A 22,129-nucleotide genomic window follows, 5' to 3' on the forward strand; every position below is an offset into this window, starting at 1 on the left:
GTTGGGTTTGTTACGTTTTCTTATTTTTCGCATGTACTTTTACTATAAGACGAGACTGAAGGGGGTCCCCTGCTGGATGCAGGGTTGGTACTATGTTGGGCATGCCCAGTAGGTGCCAGTCAAAGTTCTAGAAACTTTGACAAAAGTTTTCCGTGATTGGGCTCCATCCTGATGATGTCATCCATATTTGAGGACTAACATCCTGCTGTCCTGTGAGAACACCTTTTACAGGTAAGCAACTCTGCTCTAGAAGAATACATTAAATTTACTAAGCATTTATAGGTGAATTTTCAAAGGAGTTACACATTTACTTGCGTTAGGTGCACTTAACACGAGTAAAATGTATTGACAACTTAATGCCATATATTGTAGAAATTTTCAAAAGCCCATGTACAAGGGTAATGTGCATTTACATGGGTAAAACCCAGTTTTAAGCATGTAAATGCTTGTGAAAATCAGGCCCTTAGAGATTTCAATGAGCGTTTTAATTGTTAATTAAAACAGATTAATATAGCTATTGCTTGAAATGACTATATATATATATATATATATATATATATATATATATATATATATATATATATTTATACTAACACAAAAAAAACACTCCCTACGGAGTGGAATAAAAGCACAATTACTGTATTCCAAATTACACTTTTATTAGATTTATAGGAAAATATCAAAAACAACAGTTCTCAATGCATTAATCAGTCATAAAATTTGCATTAAATATTCACATCTATATTTCACACTCATTCATACACATACATGCTCAAACATACCCATTCATCTTCACAATTTCTTTCTTTCCAAATCTACACGATCATAAATAGTTATTTATATAAAACAATCCATACATGTTTTTTTCACATAAAACAGTCACTACAAACCACGTTTTAGAACACAAATTCCTTCATGTTTACATTGATATCTCCAAACAACAATCACATGGTGTTCATTTTGAATTATTTAAATACCAATATTTTATCATACCAAAACATTCATGTAATCCTGTTCATTAAACTCATAGTTTTATTAATCCCAACCTGGTCCTCGTTTCACCTTACGGCTTCATCAGGGGAATTTGAAATAATTGAACCATGAATTTTCTGTTTATCACACCAACTACACGAATCCTTGCCGATCTAGTAGAGACACCAATGGTCTTCCTTAAAATTCCAACTGCTTGTAGTGCACAGCCAATTTCTGCATCTATGTCATCAATATTAAACAACAATTCATGTCAAGATTTTTTCAACAATTCATATTGATTGATAAACATTTTTTAAGTTGAACAAATATTTTTATTGTATCAATTTAAAATTCTTCTTTGCTATACTTTTTGTCCTTCTACAAGATATTACCTGTATATATGCTTGTAAACCGCTGTCTTAACTTCTCCCGTTAATCATCTCATAAACTGTAACTTGTGTTTCTTGTCTTTAATTAAATGTAAATAAATCAATATTATGTTAATACCATTTTTCTCAGTTTAAAAAAAAATGTTTGCTCTAAGGGAACAATGTATATATTAACGTAATCTTTTCTTAATCTTTATTAAAATTTATGACTCGTTTATACACCATGGACAAAGCGATATACAACATTAATAAACAGAATACATTCTCATATTTCACAATATCTGAATAGGCACTTAAATTACCCAACTCCTGTCTTGCACAGTTCAAAGATAGTACAGGATGTGATCATTTAAATTATCTTTCAGACCTTAGTAGAAAGCAGCCAGAATATCTTGTCTGTGTCTCTCTGAGATTGGCATCTGTTATATTCAGGAAAGCAGGCAGGTTCTCTCACTGTCCCTCGCTTTGAGGTTAGGAGAAGACCGGGCTTATCCAGCAGGGAATAAAGCAGGAATGCAGAGATGGTCAGGGATTCTGTGTTTAAGAGGAAAGCAGCATTCTTGTGCAGTCCAGCAGGATGGTCCGTGGCAGTAAGTGGATTCAGTGTTAGGGGACTTCTGGTGTTAGGAGCTCTTTTTTGATCCTTTGTTCGCTGTTTAAGTCTCACTTTGCATTTCTCAACTTAAATAGTACAGATTAAAGGGCTACAAGATGAACAGAATGATTGACTCACAGCATAGACTTTTTCTTAAACCGAACTGGTTCAACTGGTGTTCAGATCACATGCTATAGATAAGGAAACAGTCTCTGATAGGCTAGATTGTTTGTAGAAGACTTAAAGATGGCACTAACTGGCACCACGCCTGTCTATTATGCAGCATAGACAGTTCTTCTTTGTTAGTGAACATTACGTGTTCCATGTTTGTTGCATCAAAGAGAGAGAACAATTCTAGGAATTTGGGTTTGAGAGATGTGTCTACAGGACCCCGCCCCATTCCCTAAATAGTCACAAAAATAAGGGTCTTCCTTCCGGGGGGGGGGGGGGTGTGTGTGTGTGGATTCCGACAGGGACAAATCATTAGCCAGTCTCAGTCTGAAACATGTGCGCACACTTGAGCATTTCAAAAATAAATCTGCAATAAATAAAGCAATAGGTTACCAAAGGACAAAGGTCTTTGCTGTCTTTCACCTAGTTATTGTGGTCAGAGACTTCAAGTAAGCTGATCTTCAAAATCTGTTTTCAGCTGACCAGTTGTTTTGGTTTGATCTCAGTGCTCATTTCTGTGAGCTTTGAGACAGTAACATATTGGGTGATACAGCCATTACAGTGCCTAAATTACAAGAAGTTTGTAGAGTGGGGAATCGTCTGTTCCTGAACATACCCAGATCAGTCCAGAAAAGTGGGTTGTGTATCCCTACCAGCAGGTGGAGTCAGAGAATAATTTGAACTTTGGGCACTGCTACATAACGAGAGTGCCACCTGCAGTCAGTATTTCTTTGACTCCAGCGGGTAGTACAGATGCACTGCAGTCTTTAGTTATATTTTTTATTTAGTTAGTTTGAATTTAATTTTTTGGTTTACGGTCGCTTCTTGAGGTGTTGGGCGCCTTCGTGGGCCATCCCTCAGTAGAAGCTGGGCATCCGGGGAATTGGATATTCCTGTCAGGTTTTCGCCTGCCACAGTTCAGTGTCTGATGATCAGGGACTTCTGGCTACTCACCACCATCTCGTCTACATTTGCTCCCTTGTCTCCTGCAACAACTTTTCTCTGTGTCTTGGTAAAGTTAAATTAAAAAAAAACAAAAAACATATTTTCCCTGCGACTGACTGACAGTCTTCAGTGCTGAGGTAAGGAGAGGTGCAGCTGGGGAAGCTGTCAGCAGTGATTCCCTCAGCTCCCGGGGCTCCGGTTCGTTTTCTGAGGGCAAGGGTGAGTTTTTCTCCATGTGCCTCGTTTACTCGCCGCTTCCCTACTGGGGGCTTTGTGATTTCACTATAGACAGGCTCTTTTCCTGCAGCACGGCTGCACATGTTTTTTTCTCCTCAGCCGGTAGTCTCTTAGCCTGCAGCACAAAAAGTTTGTTTTTCCCGCCCTGCCTGACTGAAATTTTCTCCGCATCGCGGTACCAAGCGTTTCTTTTTTTATTCGCGCCCTTTCCTATTTCACTTCAGACTATCTGCGCGTTGCTGCGAATGGGACCGAAAACAGAATCGCAGGCCTGCCACGTGTGTGGGTCATGCGGCCAGGCGTTAGATGCGGCCTCCTTATGCACAGCGTGTTCCCTGGGGTTAGAGGGCTCTTCAGGGCTTCTTGCCTCCTCCCTCGGGGAGGGAACGTCTGTCTCACCTTCGGCTTCGTGGGAAGAGGACGCTCCACCTGTTCTAGCCCCAGTGAGGGAAGACCTCATCGGGGGAACTGATGATATCACCCCAGCCGACTCTCCAGTGGGGGAGGAGGACCAGGAGGGATTTTCCCCAGAATTTGTCCTTCTTATGCACCAGGCTTTCCTGGCAAGGAAACGCTCGGCGGTAAAGCAGCCTGGTCTCTTGAGGGCAGGTTCAGACCCGCCTGAGAAAAGAGGTCGTGGTACGGACCCTCGTCCGTGCCTCCCTGATCAGGCTCACCCCACAGGGGATTCTCCCCAGGATACGTGAGATCCGATCCCGGGGTCTGGGGCGACGCCGGCTTCTGGGGTAGTAGGGGCGGCCGGATCCGGCTGATGTGGATACTGATGATCTGGATGAGCCTAGTGACCCTCCTGCGGAGGGGGATGACCCCAGCTTGGTGCATTTGTTCAAGCGGAATGAGTTAAGACCCCTTATTCTCCAGGTCCTTGAAGTTCTGGGACTTAAGGTTTCTCAAGAAGAGTCTGACAATGAGGGCGTCAATCCAGTCCTTGATGGCATTAGGGGTCCCACAACATCTTTTCCTTTGCCTAAGAAGGTTCGCAAACTAGTGACCCGGGAATGGGAGACTCCGGATTCCGGCTTGAAGGTGGGCAGAGCTAGGGCGAAACTGTACCCGTTATCGTCTGATGTTTTGGATTTACTGAAGATTCCAAAGGTGGACGCTGCGGTCTCAGCAGTCACGAAAAAAGACCACTATTCCGGTTGCTGGGGCGGCTGCCCTTAAGGATATGCAGGACCGCAAGCTGGAGATCCAGTTGAAGCGAGCATTCGAGGTTGCCTCGCTAAGCCTTCGGGCGGCGGTTTGTGCTAGCCTCATGCAGAGAGGGCCTGTCTGTGTTGGGTCCAGGAGTCGGCTGCTGGGGCCGGTATGAGCGACATTGGGACTCTGCAGTCTGCTCGCCTAGAAGCAGGCATCGCTTATGTTGCAGATGCTTTGTATGATCTGGTGAGGATCTCGGCGAGAGGTATGGTGTCCTTGGTGTCAGCGCGACATCTCTGCTGGCTGTGAAATTGGGCGGTGGATTTGTCCTCCAAGGCCCAGCTTTTTAATCTACTCTTTAAGGGCAAGCTCTTGTTTGGGGAGGATCTGGATCAGCTGGTAAAGCTGCTTGCCGAATCCAATGGCAATCAGTTGGCGGAAGATAAAAGATCTTCTAAGAAAGTCTTCCCTCTCGAGCTTGGTTTCGGGACTCTCACCGCTTTAAAGAGGGTAGATACTCCGCACCACCTGCTTCGGGGCCCCCTCAGTCCTTTCGAGGGGGGTCGCTGGCCCGGAAGAGATTCGGGACATCTTGGTGCAGGAAGTAATAAAAACCCCCATGAAGCCACAAGCACCCATTCTGTCGTCGAAGCTGTCGGAGGCAGATTATCCAACTTTTACACGGAATGGGCAAGAATTACATCAGACCGCTGGGTCTTAGAAGTGATCAAAGACGGGTATGCACTGGAGTTCTCCAGCCCGGTCTGGGAGGTTTTTCTGGAGTCTCGAGTGGCCTCAAGTGTCAAGCGAGAGGCGGTCTGGGTGATTCTACAACGACTTCTCGAGCTCAAAGCTATTGTCCCAGTTCCAGAGGCTCAACAGGGATGAGGTCGGTACTCCGTGTACTTTGTGGTCCCCAAGAAGGAGAGTACATTTCGGCCCATCCTCGATCTGCAGAAGGTGAACCATTGCCGTCGGATTCCTCGCGTTCATATGGAAACCCTGAGGACAGTAATGGCCGCGGTTCGAAAAGGGGATTTCCTCGCTTCTCTGGACCTCACGGAGGCATATTTACACATTCCGATCCGGCTGAATCACCATGCGGTTCAAGGTCTTGGGACGACACTTCCGATTTTGAGCCCTCCCATCTGGTCTCGCAACAGCTCCTCGCACGTTCACCAAGGTGATGGTGGTGGTGGCGGCGGCCTTCCTTCATCAGGAGGGAATCTTGGTCCACCTGTACCTGGACGACTGGTTGATTCGCGCGAAGTCTCAGGAGGACTGTGAGAGATCGGTGCACATGGTGATGTTCACATTGCGATCCCTAGGTTGGGTAATCAATATGTAGAAGAGTCACTTAGAACCCACTCAGAAGTCGATTTATCTCTGAGCACAATTCGATACCTTGCTGGGCAAAGTGTTTCTAACGGCGGACCAAATAGGGAAGTTGCCGGAACAAATACATTCCCTTCTTCGAAGGAACAATCCCACAGTGTGGCATCATCTTCAGGTCCTGGGCTCCATGTCTTCAACCTTGGACTTGGTTCCTTGGACGTTCGCTTATTTAAGACCTTTACAGCGTGCGCTTTTGTCTCGCTGGAGCCCGGTGTCTGAGCAATTCCATCTACCAATGCCTCTACTTCCGGAATTCAGAGCCAGTCTGTCATGGTGGCTGTCACTGGACAATCTGGAATGGGGGGTGGATTTGGACACTCCGAATTGGCTGATAATCTCCACTGATGCCAGCTTCTCAGGTTGGGGGGCAGTGTGTGCAGACAGGTCCGCCCAAGGGCTCTGGTCGGCGATGGAAAGATCCTGGTCCATAAACCGGCTCGAGACCAGGGCTATACGTCTGACCCTGCGGGTGTTTCTTCCCTGGATCCAGGGCAGAATGGTGCGAGTCTTCTTGGACAATGTGACAACGGTGGTGTGCATCAACCGGCAAGGCGGGACTCAAAGTCCCGCCGTAGCACTGGAGGCACGTCTTCTGTTCACCTGGGTGGAGCGCCATCTCTAGGGCATTGCCTTATCCCATGTTGCGGGAGTAGAGAATGTGCAAGCTGATTATCTCAGCCTTCAGCAACTAGACCCAGAGGAATGGGAACTATCTCTCGAGGCGTGGAATCTTATTTGTGCCAGATGGGGAACTCCTCAGCTGGATCTGATGGCAACGCAGGCGAACGCAAAAACAGTTCGTTTTTTCAGCCGTCGCCGAGAACAGGGCTCGGTGGGCATAGACGCTCTCGTGTGTCCTTGGCCGACGGGGATTCTTCAGTAGGCCTTCCTGCCCTGGCCCCTCATAGGTCGGCTTCTCCGTCGCCTGGGAAGGGTGATTCTGGTGGCACCTGAGTGGCCACGTTGTCCGTGGTTCATGGATCTGGTACGCTTGGCTCTAGAGGATCCACTTCAGCTGGCTCATCTAATGCATCTGCTCCGTCAGGGGTCCATATTTTCGGATCGGGAGGATTGCTTCTCTCTCGCGGCTTGGCTTTTGAGAGGCAACGTTTACGCTTGAGGGGTTATTCAGAACAAGTCATTTCCTCCCTCCTGCAGGCGAGACGTCCAGCCATCTCTATGGCCTATGTGAGAGTTTGGAAGCTTTTTGAGACGTGGTGTCATCAGCGTTCCTGCGACCCTTTGGCGGTGCATGTTCCTCAGGTGCTTGACTTTCTGCAACAGGGCCTCGCTAAGGACTTGGCGTTCAATTCCCTTTGTGTACAAGTTGCAGCTCTAGGTGTCTTGCGGGAAAACTTTGACGGCTGTTCGCTGGCAGCGCATCCGGATATTGCTCAGTTTCTTAAGGGGGTCAAACATTTGCGCCCTCCCATCCGTTCGGTGTGTCCGGATTGGAGTTTGAATTTAGTCCTGCGAGTTCTATGTGGCGCTCCTTTCGAGCCTCTTCGTGAAGTTTCCCTGAAAGATCTAACTTTGAAGACGGTGTTTTTGGTGGACATTTGCTTGGCCCGTCAGATCTGAGTTGCAGGCGCTGTCTTGTCGGGATCCTTTTCTTCGGATTTACGCTGATCGGGTATTGTTACGTACAGTTCCGTCCTTTGTCCTTAAGGTGGTTTCAGCCTTTCAATTCAATCAAACTGTGGAGCTTCTGGGGTTCCCTGACTGGTCCCGGGAGTCTTCTCAGAACAGAGACCTTCATCTTTTGGATGTGAGGCACGCCTTATTGCGTTATCTGGAGGTTACCAATGACTTCAGATGTTCCGATCATTTGTTCGTTCTCTTTGGTGGCCCAAAGAAGGGGGACAAAGCGTCAAAGGCGACCATATCTCAGTGGATTAAGGAAGCCATTTGCGCGGCATACATAGCCCGAGGGCTTCAGGTGCCTTTGGGTCTCAGAGCTCATTTCACTAGGGCTCAGGCTACCTCCTGGGCAGAGTGTCAGTTACTGTCGCCTCAGGAGATCTGTAGGGCGGCGGTGTAGTTGTCTATTCACACTTTTACGAAACATTACTGATTGGACGTTAAGGCTTCTGATGAACCGTCCTTCGGGGAGAGTGTGCTTCGTGCGGGTCTTTCGGGTTCCCGCCCAGTGTAGGGTGGCTTGGGTACATCCCACTTTTCTGGACTGATCTGGGTATGTTCAGGAAATGAAAATTGGTTCTTACCTGCTAATTTTCTTTCCTGTAATATCACAGATCAGTCCAGAGGCCCACCCCTTTCTTCAGATACCGAAAGACTGTCTTGGTCAGAACCTGCTTAAGTTTTTTATTGTTGAAGCTCCTTTTTTGCAGACATGATTCATGGAGCAGTTTTTAGCAGTTGTTCGGTCTGGTTTTTGCCAACGGCGAAGTGGTAGTCTGGAAATGTGGTTGGATGCTACCCTTCGTTATTTAGTTCTGTTAGCATGGGCTTGGGTACAGGTCAATACTGAGTGACTGCAGGTGGCACTCTTGTTATGTAGCAGTGCCCAAAGTTCTAATTGTTCTCTGACTCCACCTGCTGGTAGGGATGCACAACCCACTTTTCTGGACTGATCTGTGGTATTACAGGAACGAAAAGTAGCAGGTAAGAACCAATTTTCATATGTTGGTGCCTTTCTGTCAAAGCATCCAGATTTCCTCCCTGGGTCACCAATTTACATGATGTTCAGTCTCTCACCACATCCTCTCACATTGCTCTTTAAAGATTCTTATTGACAGAGAAGACAGAATATGTATTTTCATGTAGATAAGCATCTGAATTAGCCATGCTGTCTGGGGTACGTCTTCCATGCCACTAGGTCGCGGAGCTCTCTCTAACTCTAGTAAAATCTTTCACCTAGGAGCTCCCTCCTGCATGTTGCCAGTATTGCCTCAGGCTCCTCAGTTTTTTTCTGTGCGACTGTTCTCCTCTCTCCTGAGAGAAACTGAAATTGTGAGGAAAAGCTTTGACAAAAGTTACAAGAAAAGATATATTAAAAAAAAAAAAAAAAAAAGCAGCAGTTTAACATATCTGAGGTCTGCTGAGCTATGCCTCGTCCAGGTTTTAAATTTTGCTCGTGTGGCAAAATTATGTCGACCACAGATGGCAACTCATCTTGTTACCTGTGTCTCGGACCACAACATGATCAAAAGAACTATGTGGACTGTGGACGCATGTCCCCACGGGCTCAAAGACAGCGAGCCGCTTATACAGTCCAGAGCTTCAGGCTCTTATGTCACTTCTGAAGCTTCTGTTCACGCCTCTCCAGGTCCTAAGCGAAGTCAGAAGGACCCATCATCGAGGAGAGCTTCTTCAGTTGACCCCCCCCCCCCCCCAGGTCAGGACATCGTCCTTTGACCACTAGCCGAGAATTAGTTCAACGCGCAGGGGGATGCGTCTGTGGCATCGCGGCCGCATGCTTCACCAACGCATTCGACTACATCGACACATCGACGCTCTGGAGATAGAAGAACCGATGCCATATTGAAGCGTTGGATTACGAACGCATCGCACTGAAACATCGACGCAAACCACATACTGCGTTGAAGAAGCATCGACTCGATGCACCATCGACGCATTCGACATCGACGCAGAGAGGACATTGCAACGCAATCTGCTTCGAGCGACGCACCTGCGACGCAACCCACTCCTATCGATGCACCAGGGGTTTCCCCCTACGCAGCCCACTCCTAAATTGCCAAAGAAGCACCATTCTGGTCATAAAGGGAAGAAACAAGCAACACCCTTGTCGGTAGTATCCGAGGGCGAGTTATCACCAATACACCTCTCGGACACATCTCTTTCAGCGGGATCATCGTCTTCTGCTTCTGTATCACCCTTTGGTACAGAGATTCCAGGAAATGTTTTGTCTTCACAACAAAACACCAAACGAGCTAGTGCTGCACTTTAAACAGTTAATGTAAATAACGAGAAGTGCAGACCAAATTTTGTCGATCCAAGAGTTCATTTAATGTGTAATCATACGGCAACTCCACTGTTCTGTTAGTTGTACTATTCCAATACAGAGTAGGGGTCCCCTAACACGGACCCCGTGTTTCGCCCACTGGCTGCATCGGGAGGGACAACACCATTAAATCAAGTGTTCTTATCGATGTGTTGGGGGACCCCTATTCTGTATTGGAATAGTACAACTAACAGAACAGTGGAGTTGCCGTATGATTACACATTAAATGAACTCTTACAGGTTATGGGCGCCCTCATAGACACAGTCCAAGACAAGGCATTCCTGCCGCATCTGAAAGAGTGTTAACTCTCTCAACGCTAGCTACAACTTTTCTTCACACTACGACAGTGCCAGCGCGCCAGGTCCTCACTGTTCTTGGATATATGACTGCATCCATTTATGTGATTCCATATGCGCCGTCTCCAGTGGGGGTTAAAACATCAATGGGACCAATTTCTTCAACCATTGTCTACCCCCATCTCTTTAACCAAAGTGGTAGATACTTCCAGAAACACTGCAAGCGGGCTCCTCCTTACGCCCACAATGACATCAGATCATACTAACCACAGATGCATCTCCCAGAGGATGGAGAGCACACTTGAACCACTTACAGACACAAGGTCAGTGGACTTCATACGAACAGCCACTGCACATAAACCTCTTGGAACTGCAAGCGGTACGTTACACCCTTCAAGCCTTCGAAAACTTCCTTCAGGAAAGAATTGTAATGATTCACACGGACAATCAAGTTACAATGTTTTACATCAACAAAGGAGGAGGGTCTGGTTCATGGAACCTCTGCAAGGAAACAATTCAGATTCTGGAATGGGCCCACTGCAGGCTCATCTCCCTATAGGTGACTTATCTGCCAGGCATTCACAATTCAAGAGCAGACAGACTCAGCAGCATTTTTCACCCCCATGATTAGGAACTAAACCCAGAAGTGACCAGTCATATTCTCGATTTGGGGTCTCCCATCCATAGACCTCTTTGCAACAGACGTCAACACAAAACTAAAGACCTTTTGCTCTGTTTACCCGAACCCACACAGACTTGCTCCGGATGCCTTTTTAATCAGTTGGACACACAAGCTATTGTACGCATTTTCTCAGATACCTCTCATCGCTCGAACGATTCAGAGGTGTATCGAAGACCAAGCGGATCTAATATTCATAGCACCGGCATGGCCAAATCAGCCATGGTACAGCTACCTCCTACGCCTATCAATTTGTAATCCAATACCTCTGGGGGACAGCAATCACCTTCTTACATAGGACAATGGATTGCTGCTACATCCCCTTCACTCTTCCCTACACCTCATGGCATGGAGATTGAGAGGCTCGCATACCAACATTTGAATATCTCTCCTGCTCTCCAGGACATATTACTATCCTCAAGGAAACTTTCCACAAGGCTCAATTACCAAAGAAAATGGACTCGCTATAACTCCTGGTGTTTATCCACAGAAACAGACCCATTCACTTGCTCACCAGAACAACTTCTTTCGTACCTTCATCTCCTATACAGTGACGGACTCGCCACTTCCTCTTTACGGGTACATTTAAGCGCTATCGCAGCTTACCATATCCCTCTTAATGGAGAGCCTATTTCATGTCATTCTTTAGTTTTGAGATTCATGAAAGGAGTACTGCGCCTACGTCCACCTTTACAGAAACCACCGGTGCCGTGGGATATTATTACAGTTCTCGAACAGCTCATGCTTCCACCGTTCGAACCTTTAGAAACTTGTCACCTTCGTTACCTCTTGTGGAAGGTACTTTTTTTGGTAGCTTTAACTTCAGCGAGACGGAGAAGTGAACTACAAGCCCTGGTTCATTACCCTCCTTATCTTCAATTTCACAATGACAAAGTGACCTTATGGACCCACCCAAAATTTCTTCCAAAGGTGATCTCCAGTTTCCATATTAAGTAAACTATCATCTTACCTACGTTTCATCCAAAACCTCATCACAATGATGATAGGAAACTACATACTCTAGACTGTAAACGGGTAACTATAGACCAGTGAGCCTGACTTCAGTGCCGGGAAAAATAGTGGAAACTATTCTCAAGATCAAAATCGTAAAGCATATAGAAGGACATGGTTTAATGGAACATAGTCAACATGGATTTACCCAAGGGAAGTCTTGCCTAACAAATCTGCTTCATTTTTTTGAAGGGGTTAATAATCATGTGGATAAAGGTGAACCGGTAGATGTAGTGTATTTAGATTTTCAGAAGGCGTTTGACAAAGTCCCTCATGAGAGGCTTCTACGAAAACTAAAAAGTCATGGGATAGGAGGCGATGTCCTTTCGTGGATTACAAGCTGGTTAAAAGACAGGAAACAGAGAGTAGGATTAAATGGTCAATTTTCTCAGTGGAAAAGGGTAAACAGTGGAGTGCTTCAGGGATCTGTACTTGGACCAGTGCTTTTCAATATATATATAAATGATCTGGAAAGGAATACGACCAGTGAGGTTATCAAATTTGCAGATGATACAAAATTATTCAGAGTAGTTAAATCACAAGCAGACTGTGATACATTGCATGAGGACCTTGCAAGACTTGAAGATTGGGCATCCAAATGGCAGATGAAATTTAATGTGGACAAGTGCAAGGTGTTGCATATAGGGAAAAATAACCGTTGCTGTAGTTACACGATGTTAGGTTCCATATTAGGAGCTACCCTCCAGGAAAAAGATTTAGGCATCATAGTGGATAATACTTTAAAATCGTCAGCTCAGTGTGCTGCAGCAGTCAAAAAAGCAAATAGAATGTTAGGAATTATTAGGAAGGGAATGATTAATAGAACGGAAAATGTCATAATGCCTCTATATCACTCCATGGTGAGACCACACCTTGAATACTGTGTACAATTCTGGTCGCCGCATCTCAAAAAAGATTATAGTTGCGATGGAGAAGGTATAGAGAAGGGCAACCAAAATGATAAAGGGGATGGAACAGCTTCCCTATGAGGAAAGGCTGAAGAGGTTAGGATTGTTCAGCTTGGAGAAGAGACGGCTGAGGGGGGATATGATAGAGGTCTTTAAGATCATGAGAGGTCTTGAACGAGTAGATGTGACTCGGTTATTTTCACTTTCGAATAATAGAAGGACTAGGGGGGCATTCCATGAATTAGCAAGTAGCACATTTAAGACTAATCGGAGAAAATTCTTTTTCACTCAACGCACAATAAAGCTCTGGAATTTGTTGCCAGATGGTGTGGTTAGTGCAGTTAGTGTAGCTGGGTTCAAAAAAGGTTTGGATAAGTTCTTGGAGGAGAACTCCATTAATTGATATTAATCAATTTTACTTAGGGAATAGCCACTGCTATTAATTGCATCAGTAGCATGGGATCTTCTTAGTGTTTGGGTAATTGCCAGGTTCTTGTGGCCTGGTTTTGGCCTCTGTTGGAAACAGGATGCTGGGCTTGATGGACCCTTGGTCTGACCCAGCATGACAATTTCTTATGTTCTTATGTGCACTGGTTTACTACAAACAGCGCACAGATTCTCCCACTAGGCCATCCCAACTATTCATTTCATTCAATCCAAATTCGCAAGGACGGTCGGTAACAAAGAGAACTTTATACACATGGATATCCAAATGCATACAATTTTGCTATACTCAAATATCACAGACGTTACCTGCAACACCAAAAGTACATCAGGTATGTGCAATAGCAACTTCAATAGCCAACCTCCGTGAAGTACCAATCATAGATATCTGTAAAGCGGCGACATGGTCATCGTTACACACTTACACATCCTACTATTGTTTGGATAAACAAGTAGCAGATGACGCATTAATGGGACAGACTGTTCTTCAGAAGAGCACAAGTTCCACAAAAACGAAGACATCATAAGAACTGTCCGCCATTACTTCTAGTATTGAGCAAATCCAACACTCTAGACATATCACAACTGCTCAATACATCAGCTGGGGACTCCCAGACAGCATGACTAATTCAGATGCTTACCGTAAACGGTATTTTCTGTAGATAGCAGATGAATTAGCCATGCTGGCCCGCCCGCCTCCCCGGACAGTTCTAACCTAACTTTCTTGCTTTGATACTGAGGAGCCTGAGGCAATACTGGCAACATGCAGGAGAGAGCTCCTAGCTGAAAGATTTTACTAGACTTAGAGAGAGCTCCGCCACCTAGTGGCACGGAAGAATTACCCCAGACAGCATGGCTAATTCATCTGCTATCTACAGAAAACACCATTTACAGTGATGCAAACTTGCTCTTCATGTCAGTTTTCTGCACTCCTGGAATTCTCTGCTCTCTCTTGACTTCCTGTTCTAGAATGTAGTAAGACTCTCACTTCTCTCTGCACTAGCGAGCAGCCCCTGTATGCCAGGTTTGTGTGTATAGTCCTTGGAAGCTAGCAGGAGAAATTGAGAGAGAGAACAAAACATGCTCAGTTTACTCACGCTGTTTAACTTCCGCTCGATAGCTAACGTGCTCATGCTACTTAGCCAATACACTTTTGGTGTCTGTGCATGAGAATAGTGGGACGATGTTATTGCTAACATTCCTCATTATCCAGTCAGACCAGTCTAGATAGATGGATTATGTCCACCAATCAGCAGATGGAGATCGAGATTACTGACATCACCCCCTATATGCATCTGTATTTACCTCAGCCTGCCAGTATTCTCTGTCTCTAGCAGATGGTAGGCAGGCATCCGGTGTTGTGGAGTCAGCCCTGCTTGGGCTGGAAGACAGGAACATTAGAAGTGCGGCTCCTGCGATGAAAGATATGTTTTCACTTCCCTAATTGAGCAGTGCCCTGGGATAAGGTCATCTATTGTACTGGGGGCAGCTGCTGAGGTGAAGGTCATGACCTCCCTCCCTCAGTTGAGCAGGATCTGAACCAAGGGGGCTTCCAGAATTTTGTTTCTGGTTGGAGTCTAGGTCTTGGCCTTTTGTTTCCCTTCCCCTCCTCCTCCCAAAATCTTCTCTTTCTGTTTGAGCCTTTTTCTTCAAGTCTAGCTGCGAGTATAAAGTTTAAAAAAAATAGTGCATGAGAGAGAAGCCGTGCAGGAGCAGGAAGCGGGATATGTTAAATTTTTTTATGAACCCACGCTTACAATTTTTTAGCATGAATTTTATTGCATAGACCCCAAAGTCCTGTGGATTTAGTGTGCCACAGTTTTGAAATGTAGACAAAATGTTCTGCAGAGATTAAGTGGTGATCTAGAATTGACTGTAGACACCTTCTCAGTTCTGGCCCTCGAGAGCCCCAAACTTGTCTGTTTGTGGGATGGAAAGTAGTGGAATCTTCCCTACCTCCTGGTCTTATCCATAATGAACATTTATCAGATGTATTCACATACATTCCATCTAAGAACAAGGCTACTTTGTATAACTTTATCCTGAAAATTCAATCAGTTTGCACGACCAGTGTTGAGAACTCCTATCTCTGTCAGTACTACTAATTCATTGGTCAAGCTCCTGTATATATGTGTATGCATATGAATAAAGTTCTGAAATTCTCAGATAAGCACATACAGTACAATTTCTAGATAGCTTTTATCTATCTATATATTTATAGCTGTGATATCTCAATATTCAGATGTGCCCTGTGGTACTGCCACTGATCCATCCTTCTTGGAGTAAATTCTACTACCTGCGACTTGATAGTCAGTGTCTAGTCTAGTTTTCTACCTTAGGGTCCACCAATAGGCCGTCCAGTTCGCCTAGAGAATATTAAAGTTCTCACTGAAATCCAAATGCACCTCATCCAGTACTCTCACTGGTCTAATTTCCTGGTCACCCAGTTAAAAAAATTCACCAGATTTTGTTTGATGTGATGGTCCCTTGGTCTGACCCAGTATGGCAATTTCTTATGTTCTGAATCAGTAAGCATGATCAGTCAATCACACAAGTCTGTGACTTTATCCAGTACTGACACAGAGCATTTTTTGCAAAGTTTAGAAAAGCCTTCCCCTGGTAAATCCATGCTACCGCAAATCCTGCAATATTATATAGCCCCGTTTCGGTTTGAGCCAAGAGAGTAGGGGCACATGAGGTTCCCGGGGCAAGTTCCCAACTTCTCTCCCACTTAAATACAGTTCAGGGGCCCTGGGACAGGATTCTTTTCCAGTGGTGGGGAGGAACAGATCCTCCAAGACCCAAGGTGTCAGCAGGGCTCTCAGTTTCCCTGTCCTGGGGAAGTATCAATGTGCTTTCACCTTAAGGGATGTGAGTGCAAACAAAATACTTCGGAGGCTCATTTTGAGTGTTCAAAATAATTCTTTAATGCAAAAAGTTCTTAATTGGCAAAATGGCACAGTTCACATCAGTTCTTGACATAACTGATGGAAATCACAGGTTTCCAATCTTTTCTCTATTTATGCATGGGTCTCTCAGTATCTGGGTCAGGAAAACTCTTACCCTCCAGGACATGGAAAGCAAGGCTTCCTAGTTGTATAGGAGTATCCTAGATGGTCGGAAAAAAATCCCCTTCTGTAAATACTTGTATATGAAAATATAAGGTCTCGGTCTTTGCATTGTCCTAAAGGTAATTCTCCCCAGGGTGAAAACTCCGGATGGGGATCCTCAGATGTATCAAAAGAGTTTACTCACAGTTCTCCTCTTGAGATGACAAAACAGGGTCTTTCTTAAGAAAGGTCCTGATAGCAGAGAGCACAGCATCTCTTTCAGATGTCCCCTCTTGGAGTAGGAAGGGTAACAACAGCTTTCTCCCCAGTAACTCAACATGGTAGATCTTCACAAAAATGGGAAAATCTGGAATCCTCCTGCAAGCAAGTCATCCCTGATCCAACCCATAGTTTGTGGGATGGAGAACAGTTTAATCTTCCCTACCTCCTGGTCTAACCTAGCTATTGGACTCCTTGAAATCCTCCAACCAGGGGTATCAGGGCAATTACAGGAAGGAAACATCAAAAGGATAAGTCTAAAAATCAGCATCCAAAGTTATGGAACTAGCACCCTGATGGGTAGTGGTCCCTTCCTACTCCTGGAGATATTCTGGCCTTGTGGCCTAACGCCAAGAGTAGGGGAACAAACTCTAAATGAAGAATACACTCCTACTTCCTCCATTCTCTAACTCAATAAGCCACACTTTGCACTATTGCAGGCTGCTTTTATAAAAAGCAGGGGCTGGTCATTCCTGCAACCTCCGTGGAGGAGTTGTTCCAACATGGGCACCCCACCCTCTACTACCTCTTCCTATCCTAGCTCAGGTCATTCTTGTAATGAATACCAAAGAGTAATTATAGATATTCAAAGTATTCCTTTCTTTTACCAGTAATCTTATTAATTTCCCCTTCAACAAGATCAGGCTACATGGTCTATGATTACTTGCCTTCTCTCTCCTCCTCCTTCTTTGAAAGGTGGAACATATTTGCCAATATAAGAATGATTGAATATAATTGACACTGGTGATAGTGGTGGTACATGTCTTCACTCCATTAATATCCGAGGATATTACCTCATCTGCATCATTGCCCTATCTACTTTGATTATTGGTTCCATATATATGTTTGTATTCTGCAAATGATACTGGCCAACATTCAGACATTTTCCCTCTCGCTCCCCTCCATTGCATGCCATCCTCTTCTCCAGTATGCCATTGACACAGATAAATACCGATTTCAGAGCACTGACATCAGGTGTGGGGTATGAAGCAGGCAGGAGGTTATACAGCTCAGCAAAGGCAGCAGTGACTCAGTACGGGGATCTACCATCTATCAACCTTCATGTGGTCCAGCAACAGGTAGTAGTGGCTGAGCATGCATTTTCCTCCACTGTGCCATTCCTGCTTCTTTGAGCTGATGGGGGAGGGGAGACAAGGAGTTTAAAAAAAAAAAAGCCGAGAAAGGGAATAGAACACGAGTGTGAGGAAACTGTGGAGAAAAATAGAGGCTAACTGAAAAGAATAAAAAACAAAATAGTGGGGTAAAGAGGCTTCAGAAAAAGAGAAATATGAAATATAAGATTGTAAAAAGGCACCAAGGAAGCAATAAAATGCTGTGAGAAAAGGGTAGAAGAAACCAAGTGAACAGAGACAAATGTTTACAAAAAACAAACCACATTTTGTGAAATGAATTTGGTTAGGTTGGAGTTGTTTTGCTATCATGTTGGTTATGCTCTTTTATTTTATATGCATTCGGGCAAAATAATTTCAGCTTGTTAGAATCTCTTTGTGTTCTGAATACTTATTAATAAGGGCCAGACCTTTCAGGTCCTCCCTTATCCAATAATAAATAGTATTTTATATCAGTCAAGTTTTAAAAATGTATCTAGAACTATAATTGTATTTGATCAGAAAGCGAGCATTTAGCTTTATTAACTGGTCCTGCACATGTGACTATATATCAGTTGCATTATTCTGACATTTTCTATTGTATTTTTCACTTTTGTTTCATAATTGTCTTTTTCTCTCTTTTTTATTTAGTGCATTGAAAATGTTTCAAGGCAGAACTGCCCAATATGTTTAGAGGTAAGTAAAAAAAAACAAACCCCCAAAACATTTGAAAGTATTTGCAGAAAAATAGTTACATATGGAATTAGTTTTATTCCAACAGCAAATAGAGAGTGGAGATGATGAGCGGTATACACAAATGGTGGAAACCGCAATTAGGGATAGTATAGCGCTAAAAGTTCACAGATCCTTATACTGGATTAATTGAAAAAATGAAGCGAAGAAAACAAATTAAGCATTTCCACCTTTTATTCAAGAGTGTTTGGAAGAAGGTTTCGGTCCCCTGACACGGGCTGGACTGTGTTTCACCACATGGGCTGCATTGGGAGGGACAGAGGCCCAGAAAATAAACTTATAGTAATGTGAGAAGGTTTCCAATACATAAACCAATCTGTGTGTCCGTTGTGATAATAAAATTTATGGTAGGCATCGGTTTAGTGAAATTCCAGGAGGCATTGCTTGGATTGTTTGAGGCCCTCTCTGAAACTGTCCCACGTTTAGATAGCAGAAGAAATAGTGTATCTCTCTGTAGTTTTGGGCCCTCAGTAAAGAGTCATGGAATATTAGGAGCTGACTTCCTTATGTGCATAAGAAATAAAGGCTTTTGATTATGAGAAATACACTGTCTCTGTTGCCTTTGGTAAACGTTTTTCATTACACCGTGTAAGGGAAAACGCTGGTATTATGTGAAGGGCGCCCTGTGGAGAGTTATCCAGGGCAGAGTAGGCTGCCACGTGCAGTGAAAACAAAGTCTCAAAAACAGTTTCCGATCTCTGTATGACGCCGACCTTTCAAACTAAGTTATTCAAATGGAAGGAATGCTCCGACAGCGATAACAGAAACCATGAGTCATTGTCGTCTCCTCAGGGCCCACCTTCAAACAATCTTGTATATATTTGCTTTTTTTTTTTTTTTGGCTCAGCAGTTTATTCTTGCTCCTTTAGATTTCCAACTTAGAAACATAGAAACATGATGGCAGAAAAAGACCACGTGGCCTATCTAGTCTGCCCATCTGCACCAACTATTCAGCTTTATATTCCTGAACATACCCAAATCAGTCTAGACAAGTGGGGTTTTATTCATCCCTACCAGCAGATGGAGGTAGAGAACAAAACTGTGGGCACTGCCATATATCCGAGAGTGCCACCTGCAGTCCCTCAGTATTTCTCTCCCTCCAGCAGATGGTAGAGATGCTAAACCTGCAGTCTTGACTGATTAGGATTTTTGGAGGACTTCTGCTCCCCGAGGTGCCAGGTTCCTGTGGAGGGCCATCCTTCAGGTTCAGCCTGGTGAATGGGGGGGTTGGATACCCCTGCTAGGTTTTAGCCCGTGACCCCAGGACCACTGACAGCCAGGGGACTGGTTCCCTCAGTGGAGCCCGAAGCCCCCTCTGCCTACCAGTTGGGATTCAGGGAAGTATCCCCCTGTTTAACTGTCTTGCCTTTGCCTGTGCTTATTATTTTGCTGTGTGTCTTTAAAAAAAAAAAAAGTTTAAGTTTTGAGAGGCTCAGCAGCATCGGCAGTTCAGGCTTAGTGTCTAGGCGGCCTGCTCGGCGGAATCGCTGAGAGTTGACCCTGGAGGCATAGGGCCGTGCAGGGAGGGGAAAATCAGCATCGGTTGTGCTAGGAGGGAGCCCCCGCCGGGGGAGTGCTGCCTCCTTGTTTTTGTGCCGGGGCGATCACGCGCGCATTTGTCCTGCGGTGGCACTTTTGCCCTCTCGGGATTTTTACGCAGCAGTGCGGCCTTATGTCTGAGCCGGCCGCGTGGTGCGCCCCTCCCCCACGATTTTTGGCAGGCCATGCCTTTTTTTTAGGCCCGATGACAGACAGGCCACTTGTGGAGGCTGCTGGGCATGCGGAGTGTGATCCACCTCCCTTAATTCCCTTTTCCTCTGCACGGTTTGTGCAGCAGGGAGGCTTCTTCCCAGCATTCTAAATCTCGGAGAGCCTCACGGTCCGCAGCAGCATCGGGGGGTCCGCAGGGTAGTGGTTCTTCCCCATGTAAGGGGATCTAGATAAAGGGGTTCTTTCCCGGGGCTCCGGGGATTCCCCCCTCTTTCACCCGCAGTGCAGTCTCAGGCAGAGACCCTGAAGGGTTCGGGCCCCAGCAGTCCAGAAGGGGCCTCTGGGGACCCAGGAGGGTTTCCGCCCGAGTTTGTCCTCTTGCTTAACGAGGCCTTCCTAACTCAGGAGGCGGGAAAGCAGCGATTTAAGGATAGCCCTGCGGACTTCGCTAAGAGGGCAAGGAGGCTCCCTAAGAGTTCTGCAGGCTTGTGGGCCAGTCTCAGGGGGCCCGCCCGGTGCAGCTGGTCTCAGGCTCTGAGGATTCAGATGACCCTCAGTCAGGGTGAAGGGGTTTATCTCCAGCAGGAGATCTGGATGCGGACCCGGATGGGGGGCACCCCCAGGACCTGGAGGAACCTAAGATCAGGTCGCCTTTGAGGGCTCAGAAGGGGACAGTGATGACCCGCGGGTAATCCACCTGTTCAAGAGGGAGGAGCTGCGCCTGCTTATCCCCCAGGTGTTGGAGGAACTGGGGGTTAAGCTCTCCCTGGAGGATTCAGATAATGAAGGGGTTAATTTGGTGTTGTATGGACTATGGAGACCCTCCAGCACTTTCCCCATGCCTAAGAAGATCCAGAAGCTGATCAGCTGTGAGTGGGAGTCCCCAGACTCCGGCTTGAAAGTGGGAAGAGCGATGTCGAAGCTTTATCCCTTGTTGCAGGAACATTTGGATTCCCTCGAGGTCCCGAAGGTGGACGCCACAGTTTTGGCAGTCACCTAGAAGACCACAATTCCGGTCTTCGGCACCACCGCTCTGAAGGACGTTCAGTATCAAAAATTGGAGGTGCAACTCAAGTGGGCTTTTGAGGTTTTGGTCCTGGGGCTCCGAGCGGTGGTCTGTGCTAGCCTGATGCAGCAAGCCTGTTTGTGTTGGATCCAGAGGCCGCAGGAACAATTTGCCACTAGGACACTGTCCCAGGTCCAGGTGGCCCGTCTTGAGGCGGGGGTCGCTTATGTGGCTGATGCCTTATTTGACCTCGTTCGGGCCACAGCTCGTGGCATGGTCTTGGTGGTGGCAGTGAGACGGCTGTTGTGGCTGCAGAACTGGTCAGCGGACCTTTCGTCTAAGTCGCAGCTGTATAACCTTCCCTTTAAGGATAAACTGCTGTTCAGTGAGGACCTCGACCAGCTTATGAAATCCTTGGGGGAGACCAAAGGCAACAGGCTGCCAGAAGATAGGAAGTCGACATGGATGTCTTTCTCCTCTCGACCCTGTTTTCGTGAGTCGCGGCAATTCTGTCCTGGCAGATCGGCTGGGTCCTCAGCGACGAGGCAGTTATCGAGTAGACAACAGTCCTTTCAGGGCTCCGGAAGATCTGCGAGAGATGGACCTGCTCAGGGAGCGGGCAGAGTTAAATCCTCCCAATGAAATCAGGCAGGTCCACTCCTCATCTTTGGCAATCGGAGGCAGGCTGATCCATTTTTACGAGGAGTGGACCAAGATAACCTCAGACCAGTGGGTGCTGGAAGTTGTCAGGGAAGGTTACCCCTTAGAGTTTTCTCTTCCTCTCCGGTCGTTTTTCTGGAGTCGCGCTGTCTTTTCCCAAAGCAAGTGGGCGGCAGTACAGGAGACCCTGGAAGCAGTAGTCCCGGTCCCGGTTTCCAAACAGGGGTGAGGAAGGTACTCCATTTATTTCATGGTCCCCAAGAAAGAGGGCACCTTTCGTCCCATCTTGGGTCTCAAAAAGGTCAACCGGAGTTTGATAGTACCATGATTCCAGATGGAGACGTTACGTACCGTGATTGCGGCGGTCAGAAAA

At 45.8% G+C, this 22,129-nt stretch overlaps 1 protein-coding gene across 1 annotated transcript in view; it reads left to right on the forward strand.

Moving 5' to 3' along the window:
• Positions 1-22,129, forward strand: part of RCHY1 (ring finger and CHY zinc finger domain containing 1) — a 92,700-nt gene that overhangs the window by 33,994 nt on the left and 36,577 nt on the right. The window contains exon 5 of the mRNA XM_029598378.1: positions 18,279-18,323. Within this exon, the coding sequence (XP_029454238.1) occupies positions 18,279-18,323 (45 nt within the window). The remainder of the gene's footprint in view (positions 1-18,278; positions 18,324-22,129) is intronic.

Source organism: Rhinatrema bivittatum, chromosome 1, assembly GCF_901001135.1.
Source record: "Rhinatrema bivittatum chromosome 1, aRhiBiv1.1, whole genome shotgun sequence".
Taxonomy (NCBI): domain Eukaryota; kingdom Metazoa; phylum Chordata; class Amphibia; order Gymnophiona; family Rhinatrematidae; genus Rhinatrema; species Rhinatrema bivittatum.